Source organism: Haliotis asinina, chromosome 2 (genome assembly GCF_037392515.1).
Source record: "Haliotis asinina isolate JCU_RB_2024 chromosome 2, JCU_Hal_asi_v2, whole genome shotgun sequence".
Lineage (NCBI taxonomy): Eukaryota > Metazoa > Mollusca > Gastropoda > Lepetellida > Haliotidae > Haliotis > Haliotis asinina.
Genome location: NC_090281.1, coordinates 79,259,774 through 79,280,073, shown reverse-complemented (window position 1 = coordinate 79,280,073; position 20,300 = coordinate 79,259,774). Strand labels below are relative to the sequence as shown.

Sequence of the window (20,300 nt, the reverse complement as noted above, 5' to 3'; positions counted from 1 at the left end):
TTATTTTATTATGCATGTTTAACAAAATCGGTAATTTTAGTTTGAACACCAGCAGACATTTGAATAGATTCCAGAGCTTGCATACAATCATTAATATTATCAAAGACAGACGATGGCACATGTGGTCTTGACAAGAAAAAGTCTCTTACATGTTTTCAACATGTTGCTGCCCCTGCTGTCGTCTTCACTTCCATTTCTGCCACTGTCTCACTGTCATCTTCATCACTATCAACTGTTTCATTGTCTTTCTTCACTGCCGTAACTATCTCTTCATCTGTAAGTCGTTCTGTGGTCATAACGTTTTAATCTGCATACAAGAAATCTTTGAGTGTCACCTCTGCCGGTACATTAGCAATGTCAGTCACTTCTCCCCACATTCCACGCAAGTTTGCAAGGGGTATGTCATCTTCATCCAATTCAGTATGATCCATGTCATTTTCCTCCGGTAACTTGAACCCTCCCTTTCTAAAGCAGTTGACGATGCATTGAGAGGTCACGTGACACCAGGCTTGGAGGATGTTAGTGATTGCAGACAGCAATGTCACTTTGTATTTCTCCTTCTTGTCGTAGGCACTAATCAGATCTGTCATCTGTTTCCTATAGTTACTTTTAAGCGATGCAATGATCCCTTGATCGATCGGTTGAATTCTCGATGTCATATTCGGTGGTAAATAGGCCACTGTCACATTCTTTAAATTAGGAACACATGGGTGGGCAGGGCAGTTGTCAATCAACAGTAAAACTTTCCGATTCTGTCTCCTCATTGATTGGTCGAGCTTGTTCACCCATTCAGTGAACAAATCAGAGGTCATCCATGCTTTGCCGTTTGATCTGTAGTCCACTGGTAAACTTCGAACATTCTTGAAATACCGTGGCTTTTCTGACTTCCCTATGACTAACAGTTTCAGTTTTTCTGTACCACTCATTGTTTGCTGCAGTTAGAACAGTAATGCCTTCTTTAGATTTCTTTCCTCCGTGGCATTTGTCCCCTTTCAAGTGAAGTGTTCTCTGTGGTACAAGCCTATAAAAAAGTCCCGTTTCATCAGCGTTGAATATGTTTTCTGGCGAGTAGTTCTTCAGCAGCATTGGAAGCTGTGACGTCAGCCAATCATCAACTGACTTGCTGTCAAGAGACGAGCTTTGTCCGTGTGTCATGGCTTAACATATCCCTCCTCGCTTCTTAAATCTCTCTAACCACGACTGATTGGCCTTGAAATCTGTATGCCCAAGTTTGACACTAAACTAGTCAGCTTTCGCAAGAAGTATCGGGTCGCTTAGTGGAATATTCTCACTCCGCACAGACTTAAACCATTCAAACAGAGCTTTCTCAACATCTTCAAAATTGGAAACTCGAATTCTCTTCCAACTGCTTCCATATTCGGCTGACTGCAACTTTGAGATGATCACCTCCTTGTCTTTAAGTATGGTGCTTAATGTGGACTTGGGAATTTTAAATTCTGCTGCAATGTCAGTCTTGGATTTTCCGCCTGCATCTACAGCTTGGATGATCTGGTATTTTGTGTCAAGATCTAGAGCTTTACGTTTCCGTGACAAGCCTTCCATGCTGACTTGAGAGAATGACTTCCCAGATTGCTATTTATCCCTTGACAATGTCAACAAGATCAACAAGATTAAATAAATAGTAAAAGTTCACAGGTAAGTTTATTTTATTATCCCCTTGATCCAATGTGAGGAAGTCTGTTTGTTTTCACAAGCTAATTGGTGACACGTGAGATGACACGCGAGTGGATTCGGATCAGCTGTTCGTTGTAAACATGTCAATTAACGCGTGAAATAGCAAAGAGGGACCCGTCGATTTGTTTGTTGTAACAGCTAATTCGTACTATCAGTGTTCGGTGTATATGGTAGTTAATTCATAACAATATATAGGAAAGCAGTTGGGACTTCTGAATTTGTTCGTTGTAACCGGCAATTCGTTGTAAGAGTGTACGTTATAAGTGAACTTTACTGTAACTGCAGGATGCCCTAACTGAATTTGGACCAGACAAATCGGTGACTTGATTCTTAATAATCATGGTTCCTATTCATTCCAAATGTGCCAAGGGTTAAGCCATCCTATATTCCTTGGAACTACAAGAATAGAACAACAAGTATTGTCACTAAGGAGACATAATCCCCTGCTGCAAATCATAAAAATTTAACTTAAAAAGTAATGAAAATAAAGGTAGTAGTTTAAGGTGAAGTTAAATGTGTCTTCCCAAGATGAAGCTTGGTGATGAATAAGGAAGTCCAGTGGCAAGTTCTTGAGATATTGTGTTGACAAGCTTAACATGCAGGGGAACACGCTGAAATCATCAAAATGTCTCTGTGACCTTAAACATTAAACATTAAGTGAATCTTCTGGGTCCTGCACCGTCCCTAGATGAATCTTGATGTCGAACGTGAAGTCCAGAGAACGGTTCTTGAGGTATCTCCCTGACAAGCTTAACATGGTGAAATGTTCTAAGTGTTGCCATGACCTTGAAGCTCTTGTCATATTTATTGGCGAAAAACCATGATGTTACTTATCTTATCGTAGAGAGTAGGGGTGATGGCTTAGTCAAGTGGTTACAGCCCATCCCCACACAGGTACAGTGTGTTAAGTCTATTTCTGGTGGTCTCAACCATGATATTGGTGGAACATTGTTACAAGCAGCATAAAGCACAACTTACTCACTAGTACAGTAGAGACAATAACTTTGTGATACCTACACTGACAGATTGCAGCATCCTGCACGAAGGATCTGGGATAGATAATGTCGTAATGGACACCGTCAACAAAACACAGCAATATCTACAGACAAAAAAAAGAATATCATTAAGTTTTATATGAAGTTAAAATCTCTACTTTTAATGATGGAGTTTAGATACAATAAACTGATTTTACCAACTGTGTACATACCCTTATGACCGGTTATTTTTCTCTGTTGCACAATTCTATTTGTGCTCAAGTGTCCTTATGCGATACACTACAAGCCAACATTGGTGTTGAATGTAATCATAGCGTAGCTAAACCTCCCAGTGTCTATATGTTACATTCATGTTGATTGTAACCATTCTGTAGCCAAACCTCACAGTACCAATATACCACATGACAACATATCATTGACTGTAACCATATTGTAGGCCAACCTCCGTATACACTATGTGACAACATGTCACTGACTAATCAGACTGTAGGCAAACCACCCAGTGCCTATACACTACGTGACAACACGGCATTGACTGTAATCATATTGTAGGCAAACCTTCCAGTGCCCTTACACTATGTGACAACATGTCATTGACTGTAACCATATTGTAGGCAAACCTCCCAGTGCCCTACACTACAGTGCTTATACACTATCTGACATGTCATTGACTGTAATCATATTGTAGGCAAACCTCCCAGTGCCCTACACTACAGTGCTTATACACTATCTGACATGTCATTGACTGTAATCATATTGTAGGCAAACCTTCCAGTGCCTATACACTATGTGACAACATCATTGACTGTAACCATACTGTAGCCAAACCTCACAGTACCTACATACCACATGACAACATGTCATTGACTGTAACCATATTGTAGGCAAACCTCCCAGTGCCCTTACACTCCAGTGACTACACACTATGTGACAACATGTCATTGACTGTAACCATATTCTAGCCAAACCTTCCAGTACCTTTATACTATGTGACAACATGTCATTGACTGTAACCATATTATAGGCAAACCTTCCAGTGCCCTTACACTATGTGACAACATGTCATTGACTGTAATCATATTGTAGGCAAACCTTCCAGTGCCCTTACACTATGTGACAACATGTCATTGATTGTAACCATATTGTAGGCAAACCTCCCAGTGCCCTACACTACAGTGCTTATACACTATCTGACATGTCATTGACTGTAATCATATTGTAGGCAAACCTCCCAGTGCCCTACACTACAGTGCTTATACACTATCTGACATGTCATTGACTGTAATCATATTGTAGGCAAACCTTCCAGTGCCCTTACACTATGTGACAACATGTCATTGACTGTAACAATATTATAGGCAAACCTTCCAGTGCTTATACACTATGTGACATGTCACTGACTGTAACCATATTCTAGCCAAACCTTCCAGTGCTTATACACTATGTGACATGTCATTGACTGTAACAATATTATAGGCAAACCTTCCAGTGCTTATACACTATGTGACAACATGTCATTGACTGTAACCATATTCTAGCCAGACCTTCCAGTGCTTATACACTATGTGACAACATGTCATTGACTGTAACCATATTCTAGCCAAACCTTCCAGTGCTTATACACTATGTGACAACATGTCATTGACTGTAACCATATTCTAGCCAAACCTTCCAGTGCTTATACACTATGTGACAACATGTCGTTGATTCAAACCATATTCTAGTTCTTACCTTTGTGACAAAGTTGTTTTGTGTTACATTAGCAGGGGGACACTCTGGTTGTTGGAAGATTATGAAATCCACACTGAAAAACAGAACAAGTTTATATACATGCCATGACAGATTACCTGTACTTAAGACATAAAAACAAGTGTATTTATAGAAGTATGCCCCTGACTCGTCAACTTACCTCCATTGTAAACTTCACTCATTACATGAGACACTTAGGTTTCCATGTTGAACCCACTCACCATCACATTCTACAGAGTATCTTCTATCACACAAATGTGTTAATGGATACTCTAAATCAAGCCTGTCATATTTTGCAATGGATCCAATATTAGATCACCCAACTGGTAACAGATCATTTACACACTCTACAACCTGCAGTCATGAGATTTCCAGACAACTGCCACCAGCTAATGACACACATCTTCACGTAACAAGCCACATTGTAAAACATTTCACTCCCACACCATCACTACCACACTATACAACAGCCATAGCAATACCACACTGTACAAGTCATATCTCTACCACACTGTACAACAGGCATGTCACTACCACAATGTACAACAGCCATATCACTACCACACTATACAACACAGTCATATCACTACCACATTATACAACAGCCACATCACTACCACAGTGTACAACAGTTATACCACTACCACATTGTACAACAGTCAAATTACTACCACAATATACAATCGTCACATCACTACCACAATACACAACAGTCACATCACTACCACAATATACAACACAGTCATATCACTACCACAATGTACAACAGTCAAATCACTACCAGACTGTACAACAGTCATATCACTACCAAACTGTACAACAGTCATTTCACTACAACACTGTAAAACGCATCCTCATCTCTACCACGCTGTACAACCCAGTTCCATTACTACCACAGTGTACAACAGTCATATCACTACCAGACTGTACAACACAGTCAAATCACTACCAGACTGTACAATAGTCAAATCACTACCAGACTGCACAACACAGTCACATCACTACAACACTGTAAAACGCATCCTCATCTCTACCATGCTGTACAACCCAGTTCCATTACTACCACAGTGTACAACACAGTCATATCACAAACACTTGATACAACACAGTACCATATCAAAACACATTGTAAAACAGTCACTAGCATATCACCAGCCACACTAACCAAATGTTCATGTGTGCATATCCTATCCTTACTGCACTTTACATAGTACAGTATCACTTCAGCCAAGTACCTGTGGCAATTATAGAATTACAAAACATGTAGTGTACTATCTTACGATGAAGTGATTTGGCATCAATTTGTATCACATCTGTACAACACTGTACAACAAAGGTGATACAATATAAAGATCCTCGTGCCACAAGATATGCCAAATAACACGCTGTATATCACGCCTGGACTATGTTGTGTCATACCACACCTATATAACTGACTACTGTTAACAGAGTATTCAGCAAAGTTAAAGCTGTAAGAGGACTGTAAATAATTCAGTCCAGTGATCAACAGCATGAGCACCATCTCCAGGATATAATGCCATGCATCATTTAAGTCAGACAGCCTGACTATTTCATACCATTCATATCAAAGATCATCATGGTCCTCCTCAACATAATCTGGACTACTTTAAAATATCAGTATTTTAATCTTTAACCATGAAATTAACAGCATACAAAAAAATGAGCATCTCATGAATTACAAATTACACATCAATATTTACCAACGAACTAATACCTACCCATATAGTCTGGACAGTACCATCATTTCCACCTGCCCTGCCCATTCCTGAAACAAGTGTGAGATGCAATTAAAAAAGAAAGTCCCAATTGAGGTTGACAGTAGGCATTTCCATCTTATACGAAATCAAGGACCAGGCAGCACTGAGTAACGAACGTAATTGTTAATTTCTGGAAATTAAAAAAAGGAAAAGAGGATCCTGGACCTACCAAGGCAGGCAACCAACATAACAAATTGTTCAATCCAGTTCAAATTCACATGAACAAGTAACTCTCTGTTCCTTTTGACCGCAGATACAAAATGCTTTTTTGTAATAACAGTTTGCTCTATTTTTTTGTTCAAAAGTATATTTCATAAACTGTACCCATGTATTCTTAAAACTGGATGAGCAATGTCATTCAGTGTGTTCAGAGTCTCTAAGCATTCACCAACAGTTGTATAGAAAATTTTGACGGTTGATTTAATCAACCGGCAGTTTGAGCAATATGCTGCTCTAAGCTATGTTCCAACAACAGAACATGGGGAATCAAACCCTGGTTTTCAGCATGACAAGAAAATGCGTTAAGCACAGGGCTACCCACTGCTCCAAAATAAGAAAAAGTAGCGAGTGAGCAAGCAGAGTTTTATGTTGCATATTACAGCAATATATCTGTAGTGGAAAAAAATGGCTTCACACATTGCACCCATGTTTGCAACTGAACCCAGGCCTTAGATGTGATTAGCAAACGCCTTAACCACAAGGCTATCTAGCTGAGTGAGTTAGTTTAGTTTTAAACCATGCTCAGCAATATTCCAGCTTTACGGCAGCAGTCTGTAACTAATCAAGACAATCCAGTGGTCAAAAGCATAAGCAGCAATCTGTGCAGTTGGGTACCTGTGACATGTGTCAACCAAGTCAGACAGCCTGACCTCCTGTTAGCCACCTCTTACAACAAGCATAGTCGCCATTTATGGCAAGCATGGGTTGAAGGCCCATTCTGCCCCGGACCGTCATGGGTCAGGCTGTCTAGCAGCCCCTAGATGTGATACAGAGTAAGTAGGATGAACACGGGTCTTTTGGGTCTACTTGAAACTGCAAATCATTAAGCTACTGAAATATTAATAGCATTCAAATGAAACTGATCAGCCAGGTTCAAATGGTTGACAAGGTTCAAAGTTTACAGACTGTTTCAAATACAAGTCAAAAGCGACGGTGGCTGATAAGTGATTCCTGGGCTCATGACAAATTTTGAAATTTATTGAATTAATAAGCTTCGATATGTCTTTAAAACAAGTCACTAATCTATTAAAGACATCAACACTGTCAGGTAAGTTTATATAACGTTTGTGACACAATCCGCCTTGTTATCAAGAAAGAAGCCACTGTAGTCTGAAAATTTATGACATCCAAAAATCTGACCAGAAAATGCAAACTTCAGCTGAAATATAGCAAACTGTCACTTGTGCATATTTTTCACCGCCCACATGTTTATCAAAGATTTATCAGAATACCAGGATACAGGAAGTCTACAGATGGTTGGTTTGACGCTGCACTCAGCACCATTACAGCTATACAGCAGTGATATGTAAATAATCGAGTCGGGACCAGACCATCCAGTGATCAACTGGCCTGGGATACGAAGACGTGGGTCAACCAAGTCAGTAAGTCTGACCAGATCCCATTATGACAAGAATAGGTTGCAAAAGCAAAATTCTAAACCGGATCTTCTGGAATGGATGTCTACATGTTCGTGTGATTCGGTTACCAGCCAGCTGTTTTAAGGAGGAGAAATGTCACTGTTTAAGGGGATGAAAGAGAAAGAGCCACAAAATACATTGTTGAGAAATATATCAGTAATGTAAGTTTTACACAAAATGATTTTTTTTCATCAACACTACTTGCAAAGAGCAAGTGGAATCATAAATGTCTTGAGTGAGTAGGTGAGCAAGCATGGTCTTATGCCACTTTTAGCAACATTCCAGCAATATGACATCAGAAATTGGCTTCACCTGTTGTACCCATTTTGGGAATCAAACCCGGGTCTTCGGTGAGACGATTTTTAACCTCAGAACAGCATATATGCCTTAAACTAATGTTACAGGCCACATTAAACTAATGTTACAGATCACATTAAATGTACAGATATTTATGTTTCAACTTGCTACGTTGTCATTAACAGCATGTTGCCAATATTAATTACAATATTAATTACACAGTTCACATGCGGTCATTTGGAAACCAAGTAAAACCAAGTACTCACTTTTGAATTCTGTAACCTAAATATTCTTTCTTCAAAGGAGCCTTCAATAAACTGAAAAGGGCATAATAAATATTTTCACATATTTCCATGGTTACATACCTGAACAGGTGGTGCCAGTGAGGGAAACAGTGATCATATATCGTGTAAATGTCTCTTTAAACATGCTGGTTTAGATCGTTAGTCAGGTGTTAGGCTAGGTGTCATTAATCTCAATAGCATGCTCATGCAGTGAAGTGTCGTATCTATCAGTGACAGAACTGTTGTTGGGAATATAACAAGTATGAGAACAGCAAAGCACAAAAAACGCGAACAGTTTATCCAGGGATATTGGGTGTCTTCTACTGCAGATTTACATCGATAGAAAATTTTCATGTCTGTGTATATAGATAATTAGGAAGAAATGGGGACACAAATTGGAAGAGAACAAAAGAAAGAGGAAAGAAAAAGGTGGGGGGCGGGGAAGGTTTAGGACAGGATCTGGATACAAACCAGGGGTGGTGATACAAGGACAGGATCTGGATACAAACCAGGGGTGGTGATACAATTTAAGAGTGAGCCTAAAAACCGAGGGGGTGGGGTGTGTGTGTTCGGTAGCACCTTGACATGGGAACACTAGCCAGGGTTGGGGCACAGAATGTGTGTAGCCTTTTAATTATTTAATTATATCGACATAAATTCTTGCAGGCGAGGAATGGAGACCAAGTCTTTGGCAAACACTTCAACCACTAGGTTAGTCCACATCAGGTTTGGTAAGTGCTGATGGCTGTTAAATGCCTCCTCAGAACAATCGCAACTTGTGGCTCTTTCAGTTAACTCTGTTGCACATTTTACGAGATCCACTTCCTGATATTTCAATGGAAACTACTCAACAGTGTAGTAACTATAACAACAGTGACTGAAGAAAGAGGACTATTTTCATGGATGTGCAACTTCTTCAATCTATCCTGGCGATGTTTCAACACAGATTCATCATCTACCCAACTTCTAGACACTAATCAAAGAAGTCAATAGTAAATGAGGCTTCATCATTTTGGAAGCTGAAAAAAACCCAGGGAGATTAAGCACTCAGTCTGAAACTGAAGGAGTGATAATTGAGTAAGTGGCAATGGTTTTCATTCACTTGTCATGAGTGAAATGAAGACACTAACATATGTTAAACAGGTTTCATTACTGTTAGTGAGGTCAGTTGTGTGAAGCTGGAACTTGGTGACAATAGTACCATCATTGGAGCTATATCTAAAGAGGGATCAGTCATTTATTTGTGTGGTGGTTTGGGTATAACATAAATGCACTGACAATGACCCTCCCCAAATACTTGTCTGACTTTCAGATGACCATCTATGTTATTTCACTCTCAAAAATAAAATTTTATAAAAACTGCTGACAGCACAATTAATTTCGAAGTTATGACAACGCCAGCACAAGTGGAATCCATCCAGAGCAGAAGCTGGACTAAGGGAGGTTACTTCAAATTCTTACCTCCGTAGCCAATATCAATCAACAACCCAAACCTGACAAGCCACATAGCTTGTAACAAAGTAATAAAGATCTGGTTATTGTTATTGATACGACTGTCGGCATGTGCGATAGAGCCAACAATGGTAATAACTACCATATCAATGACAGGCATTTCAAAAATTTTGTCATACAATGTCCATTTATACAGAAATATGAACTATTGGTCAGAAACCTGCCACTGACTCATATTTGGTTGATCGTACCCAGAATTTCTCTAGCCACTGGTCCCTAAACACATTATCAGTGCAATAATCATTCATTTCAGATTGGCAACTTTTAACTGAATCAGTCAATTAAATCTGTTTTTTGTTTTCAATACAACTGATTTAAGTAAACTGTACCTACATCATTGTATTGGTCATTTGTTCATTCCTGCACATTCAGCAACATTCCCACAAACAGGATCAGGTGCTCTGGCTCCCTGACTTGGTCAGCATGTGTCATCTTATCTTAATTACATGTGTTGTTGATCACTAGGAATGTGTGATCCTGGCTCAATTATTTGCAGACCGCCACCATATACCTGGAATACTGCCGAGTGCAGCATTAAACAATAATCCAAACCCAAATCACAATTAGGATACCATGACGTGCATCAACCAAGTCAGTTTACCTTACAATCTGATCCCAATATTCCCATTAGTTTCTTCTTATGACTCCTGGTCAGAACTGGTCAGTGAGTAAGCAAGTTTAGTTTTATGCCACACTCAGCAATATTCCAGTTACAAGGCGGCAGTCTGCACACAATTGAGTCTGGACCATACAATCTTTAATCTGTGCAATTGAGAACCGATAACATATGTCAACCAAGTCAGCAAGCCTGACCACCCAATCCCATAAGTCACCTCTTACCACAAGGATGGGTTACTGAAGGCCAATATTCTAACCCAGGCCTTCACCGGTAGAATTGGTCAGTAACCCATGTTTGTTGCAAGAGGCGACTAACAGGATCAGGTGGTCATGCTCACTGACAAATGTCATTCTATTCCAACTGTGTAGATCAACACTCACAATGTTGGTCACTGGAATGTCTGGTCCAGACTTAATTACAACAGACTGCTACCATATAGCTGTCATATTGTTGAGTGAAGTGTTTAACAACGAACAAAAATTGTCAATTATCCATCTATGTGACAGTCTTGTGCAAATAACTGAATCTGAACCAGACAATCCATCGGCTGACATCATGGTCATCCATCTATCCATCTCCACAATTGTAAAAGTCATTCTGCTTCATCATCTGACCCCATCAGTCACCTCTTAGGACAAGCATGATTTACAGAAAACATATTCGAACCTCGATATTCATGAGATGGTCTGTAAATAATCGTGTCTGAACCAGAAAATCCAGTGATCAACAACAATAAGCATCGGTCTGTGCAGCTGGGAACCGATGACGTGCCAACCAAGTCAGCAAGCCTGACCACCCGATACTGTTAGTCACTGCTTACCACACACAGAAGTGACTTTCATGGCAAGCATGGGTTGCTGAAGGCCTATTCTACCCCGGACCTTCACAGGTGGTACATGAGTACATGCGTATGGTTTTATGCCACTATTAGCAATATTCCACCACAACAGAAATGGGCTTCACACATTGTGCCCATGTGAGGAATCAAACCTCGGCCTTCAGCGTGACAAGCTGTGAACATGTAAACGTTGACCAGACAAACCAGTGATTGAAGGCATGCTCTACTATCCTAAACATTGAGAAGGCTGGCACATTGTCAGGGAAGTGAGGTAGGTTTGATGCTGTTTTAGCAATATTCCAGCAATATTCCAGCAATATCACAGTGTTTCATATACCTTGAAAACATATTATGAGTAGCAGGCTTTGGGGTGTTTGATATGGTCTGACTGTTTAAGCCACCATAATGCAAAAGTACGGAAATTAATTTTGAAATGAAATATGGACAATCTGTTACTTACAGGTTCAAACTCGTCCCGGTGTCTCCAGAGATAATCTGCACACATTTGCCGGATCCGCAGATGGTAGGACTGTGTCAGGAACAGCTGTGAAATAATTTATAAATTCAAATCTTTTCAGACAAGTCATCATGAGTGCAGTTTTATTCTGCTGTAAGCAATATTTGAGCAATATCACAACAAGGTACACCAGAAATGGGCTTCATAATAGGGAATCAAACCTGGGTCTTCAGTATAACAGGTGATTGCTTTCACCACTGGACTACCCGACTAGTCCCACTGTTTCACAGACAAAGAATGACAGTGGTCAATATGGCTTTCGCAAGATGTTTTTGCCATTATCTACAGTGAGAGGCGAGATCGGTGAATTTCTGAATCAATGACTGAAGTGATGCTAGCTTAACATTACATACAACATTAGGACTCGGATGAATTTGTCAAAAAAGATAAATGGCTCATACTAGCACACATGCCAATTTCTTTCACAACTACACCCCTTCTACTTAGATCAGCTGAACCGTGAAGATCCTGGTTAGAACTGATCTTCACTAAACCATGCTTGCAGTAAGGTGACTAACAGGATCATGCGGTCGGGCTCACTGACTTGGTTGACACACATCACTGTATCCGAATGGTGTGCTTAGATGTTCATGCTGTTGATCACTAGACTGTCTGATCCAGACTCGATTATTTCAGGACAACAGCCACTTAGCTGGTATTTTCTGAGTGTGGCATAAAACCAAACTCAACAATTCTACTGAGCCCCTCCATCTAGATATGCTGTGTGAACCCTGGCTTATCCAAGACAACATCCATTTTCTGTTCACCCTTAAACATTAGAATTGAAAATTTACCAGTAAAAGCATCTACACTTCACATATATGGTGAAATTTCAAACCCACAATTACAGAACATCAATTTGAACAGAGGACCAGGGTGATCGCTCAGCATTCAGACAATTAGGAAATGCTAAAAATTTGTTTTAAGTATATATGAATGCAGTAGTATGAAACAATACGTCTTTTCAACAATCCCTTGAAACAGGTAAAAGAACTATTTTTTAGCGGTCAAAGAGATCATACACTATTGATGGGGTTGGGTATTGCCAAATATGTTCATATTGCCATATACTGTGCTATGTGTAGGCGTAAACAATGTAATACATTGTGATAATGTTACATGATTTTTAGGTAATGAAATTACTGTTTCCTTTCTTTTGAAACAAGAGCACTGCTCAGAGTCAGAAATGTCAGAATGGGATTCTATACTAGCGGAATAAAGTAACTGTGCATTATTTGATGGGAAGGCATTTTGTAATGCAAAAAGAAAACATGATTTGTGGGGTTTCCTGTAATCTGTATCATTTGACACAAGGCATTGTCACAAGCCCTTGAAGAGGCCAGTAATATAAAAGGAAATACAGATTTATCTTCCTTACACTAGTTTTCGGAGGAAAAGTGCAAAGGAGACTAAATATTACAGCTGTAATGATGCATCAAACTATCAACGGTTAGCAGTTGTTGAGTTTCCAATGGCAATTAATCAATGGTAGAAACAAAAAGCTATTGATACAAACACATGTACTGTATATTACCGTTTATAAACCGACCCCATAGATAAGCAGACCCCCTAACTTGACCCCCAAAATCAGTGCCAAAATGGTATGTTTCGTGCATAAGCCAACCCCCAGCATCAGTACTCGTAAAAGTTGTCAAATGAACATTATAACTTACTACATCCATCTTTTTTGAGCGATTGTGTGCTGTACTTCAAGTGACATCTCGGCTTTTGTCACCTCGAACTTGACACTCTGACACGATGTTTAATGATAAAAAATGTGCATAAAGCATTTTTGTCAAAGGTCATAACCTAGCACCAAGGTTCGTAATGTATGTATAGGTGGTGGTATGTTGTCTAACGCTCATCTGAATCTGTAAGTTTACAAGGTACATTATCCATTGCTCTTATTTGATTGGCTGCCATAGGTCACATGTTTAATTTTGAGCCATTCACGATCCTTATAGCAGACTGTGGCAAATAAGCATCATTAGAAACTAGTTTTTACCCAATAAGATTGCTTCTTACAAATCGGAAAATACTCTTGGCAAGGTTGATGTTCAATACCCGCGATCAAACGAATAACCGCCTCACGATATTTGTACGGAATTTTGAAACAGTGGTATTTGCCCCAGTTGTATCCCCTTACCAAGCGGAAAGCCAGTGATATTGGGGAAAAGACAACCATCAATATTATTTGTGAAATCTATAGTATTTTTCACGAAAATGAAAATATAAAAGGGTGAAGGAAAACCTAGCGGTATTGCATCATGGCTCTCACCTGGGGGATATATTGACATGCTACAAATGAATTCCCCTACTCCAATAATCGCTCACTTCTTGAAAGTGCTTGTGCAAACAACAAATCATAGCAACCGGGCCCCCTATCAAAACAACAAGAAGCAATCACCGTATGTGAAGTGACAGGAAACAGCTGATCCGATTGGCACATCAAATGGCGACCGGACAGGATAACAACTTTTTAAAAAATAATATTGTGTGCAAATAGGTAGGTACGGAACTTAAAAATGACTAAGGGCAAAATCACTTGAAATAATGAAAACTGTATACTTCGATTTGTATTTCATGTATCGCTTATAAGAAAGTGGCTGTAAGCATCGAAAACTTCCAGGCAGGTGTACCGCTAACCTGTAAGATCGTCCTCACAGGGCACTGACGACCTGAAAAATACTTTCGTGAAATTGTGCCTCATAGATAAGCTGACCCCCTTCTACAGACAACATTCTTTGGTCCTCAAAATTTGGCTTATCCACGGTAATATACGGTAACTATTGATAGTTTAGTAACTGACTTCCTTTGATAAATGGGCAGCACAAAATACAAGAAGTACCAGATTTGTTTACTTTGATTTAGAATGCAGACTTGCAGCTTCATTGAGTTAAACTGCTTACTTGATCTGGATTTCAAGAGTGAAACTAATTCAACCTGTTTATATTTCATTCTATAAATTATTTCAACTATACATTCATTTGGGCAATAGTATACTCTCATCTAATGTTTAGACTCACTTTAAAACACTCACTATATGTTATGCATATGTTATACAATGTGCATCGGTACACTGAAGATAAATTTCTCCATTATATTGGGAGAACCAACTGCAACACTATGTTCAAGAAAATCGAGACAAAAAATACACATTAAAAAATGTAACAGCAGTTTCTGTGAGTTTCTTTTCTGAAAAGTTCACAGAACAATATGCCTCTTATGAGCAGTGAATTACGTCTCACGCTGTTGGGATGACTGATGCTGGTTCCAGTGTTGCCAACATTACACAACATGTGGGTACACTGGGCGACAATTCAGAGTGAGTGAGTGCCAATTCAAACAAAATGTGTGTGAGCTCGAACTAGAGATGGAAGGCCACGAGTGACATCGTGTATGCATGACTGTAACATCTTAACATCACATCTTCGCGACCATTTTCTGCCAGCTGCAGCTACTGCCCACCAGGCAACTGGGATTCATAACAAACCAATTTCAGTAAACACTGCATTGATGTTTGAGAGCACACCGGCTTCACTGTGCGAGCCCATTCATGGGATGAATTTTGTAAACTATCTGAGTATTATTTATTACACTCCTGTACTGAGTCTAACAACCATAGTAGGAGGTCACGTCAGGCAACGATTGAGCAACCTATGACCGTCTAATCAAATGCGAGACGGACAAACAGATTTAAGCAATCAGTCAACGGCTTCTATTTAGGGTTAGCCAGTTTGGTATCTTCTCCAGTCACTGACACTGATACCTCAACAAATGAAAATCTGCATAAAACACAGATATCTCACCTACAGTATGTACGCTTAGGGCTCTCTGATGACATAGCTACCATTAGCTAATATTTCCACAAACTGTCATCCTTGAACATTGACAAAAACAACATTTTCAGCAACTGTTTACTCACTGTTTACAGTGTTGTAGTGTGTTCCATGTGCTTCAGCCAGAAGCAACTGGAAGGCGGAATGGAGGCAAAGAACGGTCTGATATACCATGAATAAAACATTTCACAAGAGTAATAGTTCAACATGGGGTTGGAAATATAAGAGCACAACCCAGAGAAGAAATGGGTGTATACATTTGATGGTGGTGACATTTTTTTTTTGACATGAAAGTATTTTTGAACCGAAAAGAGGGAAGTACGTTGCCAACCTTTGCTCGCTTCATTCGCATATAAGATAACTTGTCATATTCTCTTTGCTGTGCAACCCATTTGCGCTACAGTTTGCCTGCCTTTTCAATAAGTACCCCTGATAAACTTTTCAACCAACTTATTACAAACCTTCATGAACACCCAGCACTACGCAAATAACATTAGAAAAGAGCTTGAATTTTCACAGCTGTAAGAGGTGCATAATACATAGAAAGGCTTTTGAAAAGCACATCAGAATGACTATGGCACTGTTTTATGAATAACCAGTTTAGCACAGGAGAAATACAGTTTTTAAAGCAGTACATTCATGCTTGCTGTAGCTACAAAACAAAGTTATCAGTCACACTGACTACCCATGACTAGATGTTGACCAAAATGTTTCAGTTAGGTGGGGTAGTCCAGTTGCTAAAGAATTCCTACAGAAGTACAGTGTCTGAAGCCCATTCTGGCGTCCGCAACGTGATATTGCTGGAATATCGCTGAAAGCAGCGCAACAGCTTACTTACAAAATTTGGTCACCATAAAAAATAGCTGTACGTGCAATAGCCTACTGTACAACTGCATCTTTCATTAGTGACTCTTAATACACTAAATTGATAAAAGTGTTTAACATTTTCTGTCAAATTGATTTGGTGCCAGTTACCCACTCTGTCACAGATGTGTTTACTATATTTACCAACACACTGAACAACACTCCGGACAGGCATGTGATGGCGGTCTGTCAATATTCAGGTTCAGACCAAACGATCCACTGAGGGCCAATGTCAGCAGGAACACATGTGACACGACAAGCAATCAAGTCCCCACAAGTGTACAGTTCAATCCCTTTCAACCAATTCAGTCACCATGAAAATACTGTTTAAAACTGATTTTATGCAAACAAATATTCATGGTAAGAGAGGACTTGGGGGGTTGTGGTCAGGCTCCCTCGGTTGATGAATGCTATAACATCCCAACTACTTTAACAAATGTTCAGAATGTAAATCATTGGATTATGTAGTCCACACTCAAACGTTTAAAACATGACACCAAATTTTAAAACAAGCAATTAGTTCTACACATATATAACTGCAATTTATTACACAGACCAATTGCTTTGTGGGGCAGTGGGGTATCTTTACGATCAAAGCATTCGCTCATCATGCGGAACACCTGGGTTTGATTCCCCGTATAGGTACAATGTGCACAGCCCTTTTCTGGTTTCCCCTGCCATATTAATGGAAACATTACTAAAAGCAGTAGTTATAAAAGAGATGCCCACTAAGAACTGAAGCCATGAAACCAAACATTCTCCTACCAAGAAGGTCCATGGGTCACTTGTCACTCCGAAGTCCTGAGTTTGATTCCCGACATGGCTACAATGAGTGAAGCCGATTTCTGTTGTCCCCTGCCATAATATTGCTGCAATGCTGCTAAAAACGGCCTCAAACCACTTATTCACTCCTACCAAGAGTTTCTTGTGGTCAGGTTATCACCACTTCCATAATGTGACATCACCATACGTAGTCATTCCTTGATTGCTTTTCATCAGTTATATTTTGGACTAGCTGCCACACTAACAAACATGAGGCAGAAAATGTTCAGTTTGCATTGAGTAAATAACCTCATATGAGAAAAGCTGTTTCCATTAACATATTGGACTCCATATGCTGTTATCAAAACCCTTGGGTAAGCTAATGGCGCTATCACTTTGATGTGAGAAGCTGTATTGTCATGTCAAGTGGAAAGTATTCAACACTACCAGAGAGGTACACAAAGCCAGCAGCCTAGACTACCAATTGTCTGACTTTTATTTTTGTGGAAGTCATGGTGGTTGAGCAGTTTAGGCAGCTGACTTTGTGTGCTGGTGATTAGGTGCCTCACTCTAAGGGTGTGGGTTCGAATCTCAGATGGGACTCCACTCAAAAATGTACCAGAAATTGTACTTAACTATGAAAGTGTAATCCCAAATATAACATGTTATAAGCAGAAAGTATGGTTACCTGGGAGAGTTTAGTTTTTTTACAGCATTTTTAGCAATATTTCAGTAATATCACAGCAGGGGACACCAGAAATGACTTCACACATGGTTCCAATATGAGCAGTGTATGAAAAACATCTGCTTGCTAGTTACATGGTGGGCTTACAACTTTATTTTTAGCAAGTCCTGTGGGCCAATACATTTTCCTTGGGCACACATTTTACCAAGTCATTGACTATGGGTGATATTTCGAAAATAATTTACAATTGTCTGTATAGTTCAAACCATAACTTTCACAGATCAGTCTACCCTGTTATCCAACACTAAACGTGATTGGTCTAGAGAATGCTTTCAGTGACCAAGTTGCATTTGTTAAATTTGCTGTTGTACATGTGTACTTTTCACAAGGAGAGATACAAATCCCCTGTGCTCATTGCATGAAGAACATGTAGAGACCCTTCTTGCAAAAGATACTAACCTTTCTGACTTTGTCGGTTGTTCTGATTCAGACGGCAGTGACACTAAATACATCAACAGTGACCACCAAGTTAAAATTGTAAAATTTGCTTTTACATAGGTTCAAATTTACCTCATTACAAGTAACTCATTAATTACACTATTTTAACACCTTTTCTCAGTGTCCTGTTTTAATACAAGACTGGTTACATGTTAACATGGCCAGCAACATTTTTCAGTTATCAGCCCTGTGGGTTTGTTTTTTAATGAGTTTCATACACTGTATGAGGAATCGAAGTCCGGATCAACAAGCAAACACTTTCATCACTACACTGCCGACAACACCTGTGGTCCCATGAGCATGAATCTACTATGTGGTCACAAAAGCAGTAACATCTTTAGAGGAATAGTCCACAAGGTCAGCACCTGGAATAGGGTTATAGTTATCTGTTATAGTTTACAAAGCTTCAGAAGGTCGACCCGCTGTCTGTCCCCTTGTGACCTTTGCTCCATCTGTCCCAGTAGCATGGTGCAAGATCTATAGGCTGATGCTGTTGGTTTGCAATGTCTTCAGCAGAAGAATGCTGCACAATATTTAATTAGTTAATTGACAAGCATGATCTTGGCAACCAGATATTATCCACGAGAATAAAAGATGTGAAGACAAACATATACCAGGTTGGTCTATACTTCTTGACGCCATGTTGTTATTAGCAAGTCTAAGAAATCAGAGACCATGCAAAAATATATCAATGAACAAACATTAAAAACTAACCTGACAATGACTGCATTTCAGTTATTTGTGTTAAATACAAGAAGATGGAATTCTGCTTTGTCTTAACTTCGACATTATGCACGAAGTAAAGTGTTTAAACCCCAAACGCGACTGAGTCACATTTCAGAGTCCTCCTGAAAATTTGTTGACAAGCGGTTTAACAGAAAATAATCATAGTGCTCTCTTTAGTTTACCTGGTGCGGATTTCATTATCGTTGGAATGTCTGTAATTGACAGGTTTAGGAATTATAACGACGGGTGGAAGAGGCGAATATTTATTAAACAATATTATAATGTTCCAACTCAAATCAAAATAAATGAACCGGTTAAGCGGCTGTTACGTGCGCCGTCAATATGCTTGTGACATGCAATCCACATGCGCCTGCACGGAGCGGAATTGACCACAGCGTGTGCCAGTATATTTCAAGTCTTGTGTTAAGCCACGAACTGGGATAAGAAATGATAGCGAATAAGTTGAACCAACACTGACCGGTTGACACGAAATGTGGCTTTGGCACTACACCTTTCCATGCAGCAAACTAGCGCTTGTGTCAAGCCAACAATCCCCAAGTAGCTAGTGACAACAGTAAAGGCTGAAGTACCGATGCAATATCAGAGGGTTTCTCACCTTCTCCGATACCGCACGGAACAAACAGGATCCGTCTCTGACAATTGTTTTCCTGCACAGGCCCAGCTGCGCAAGATATGCATCCATGTTTGCAACAAGTTTCGACATTTCTTGTGATTTCGAGCTCATTTTTTGCTCTCTTCGAAAAGCACGTTGGTTTTCGCCCAACTAGCTCATGCAAGCACCTTGTGCACGTGCAATTGCAGGGGGTCTGCTTAACGCACTGTGATTGGCTCATTCGGCCGTTTCATGTTGCCGACGGCTACTGTTTTAAGGACGAAATTTACTGTGAACTATATTTCCGAGTGGATAGTAAAATGGTCACATACCAGTTTCTGAAAGATCACAGCTGTTACGTTATTGGTCAAAACACGCCCACCTTACATTAC

General features: G+C 39.7%; 1 protein-coding gene and 1 pseudogene across 1 annotated transcript in view; both read right to left on the bottom strand.

Moving 5' to 3' along the window:
* The window catches only part of LOC137274403 (OTU domain-containing protein 4-like), a 111,012-nt gene extending 90,972 nt beyond the window's left edge, over positions 1-20,040 (bottom strand). The window contains exons 1-6 of the mRNA XM_067807575.1: positions 19,912-20,040; positions 11,865-11,948; positions 8,418-8,468; positions 6,179-6,225; positions 4,422-4,494; positions 2,713-2,794 (exon numbers count right to left, since the gene is read on the bottom strand). Coding sequence (XP_067663676.1) covers positions 2,713-2,794; positions 4,422-4,494; positions 6,179-6,225; positions 8,418-8,468; positions 11,865-11,948; positions 19,912-20,040 — 466 coding nt within the window. The remainder of the gene's footprint in view (positions 1-2,712; positions 2,795-4,421; positions 4,495-6,178; positions 6,226-8,417; positions 8,469-11,864; positions 11,949-19,911) is intronic.
* Positions 303-1,563, bottom strand: LOC137274716 (tigger transposable element-derived protein 6-like; annotated as a pseudogene).
* Positions 20,041-20,300: the final 260 nt, after the last annotated feature.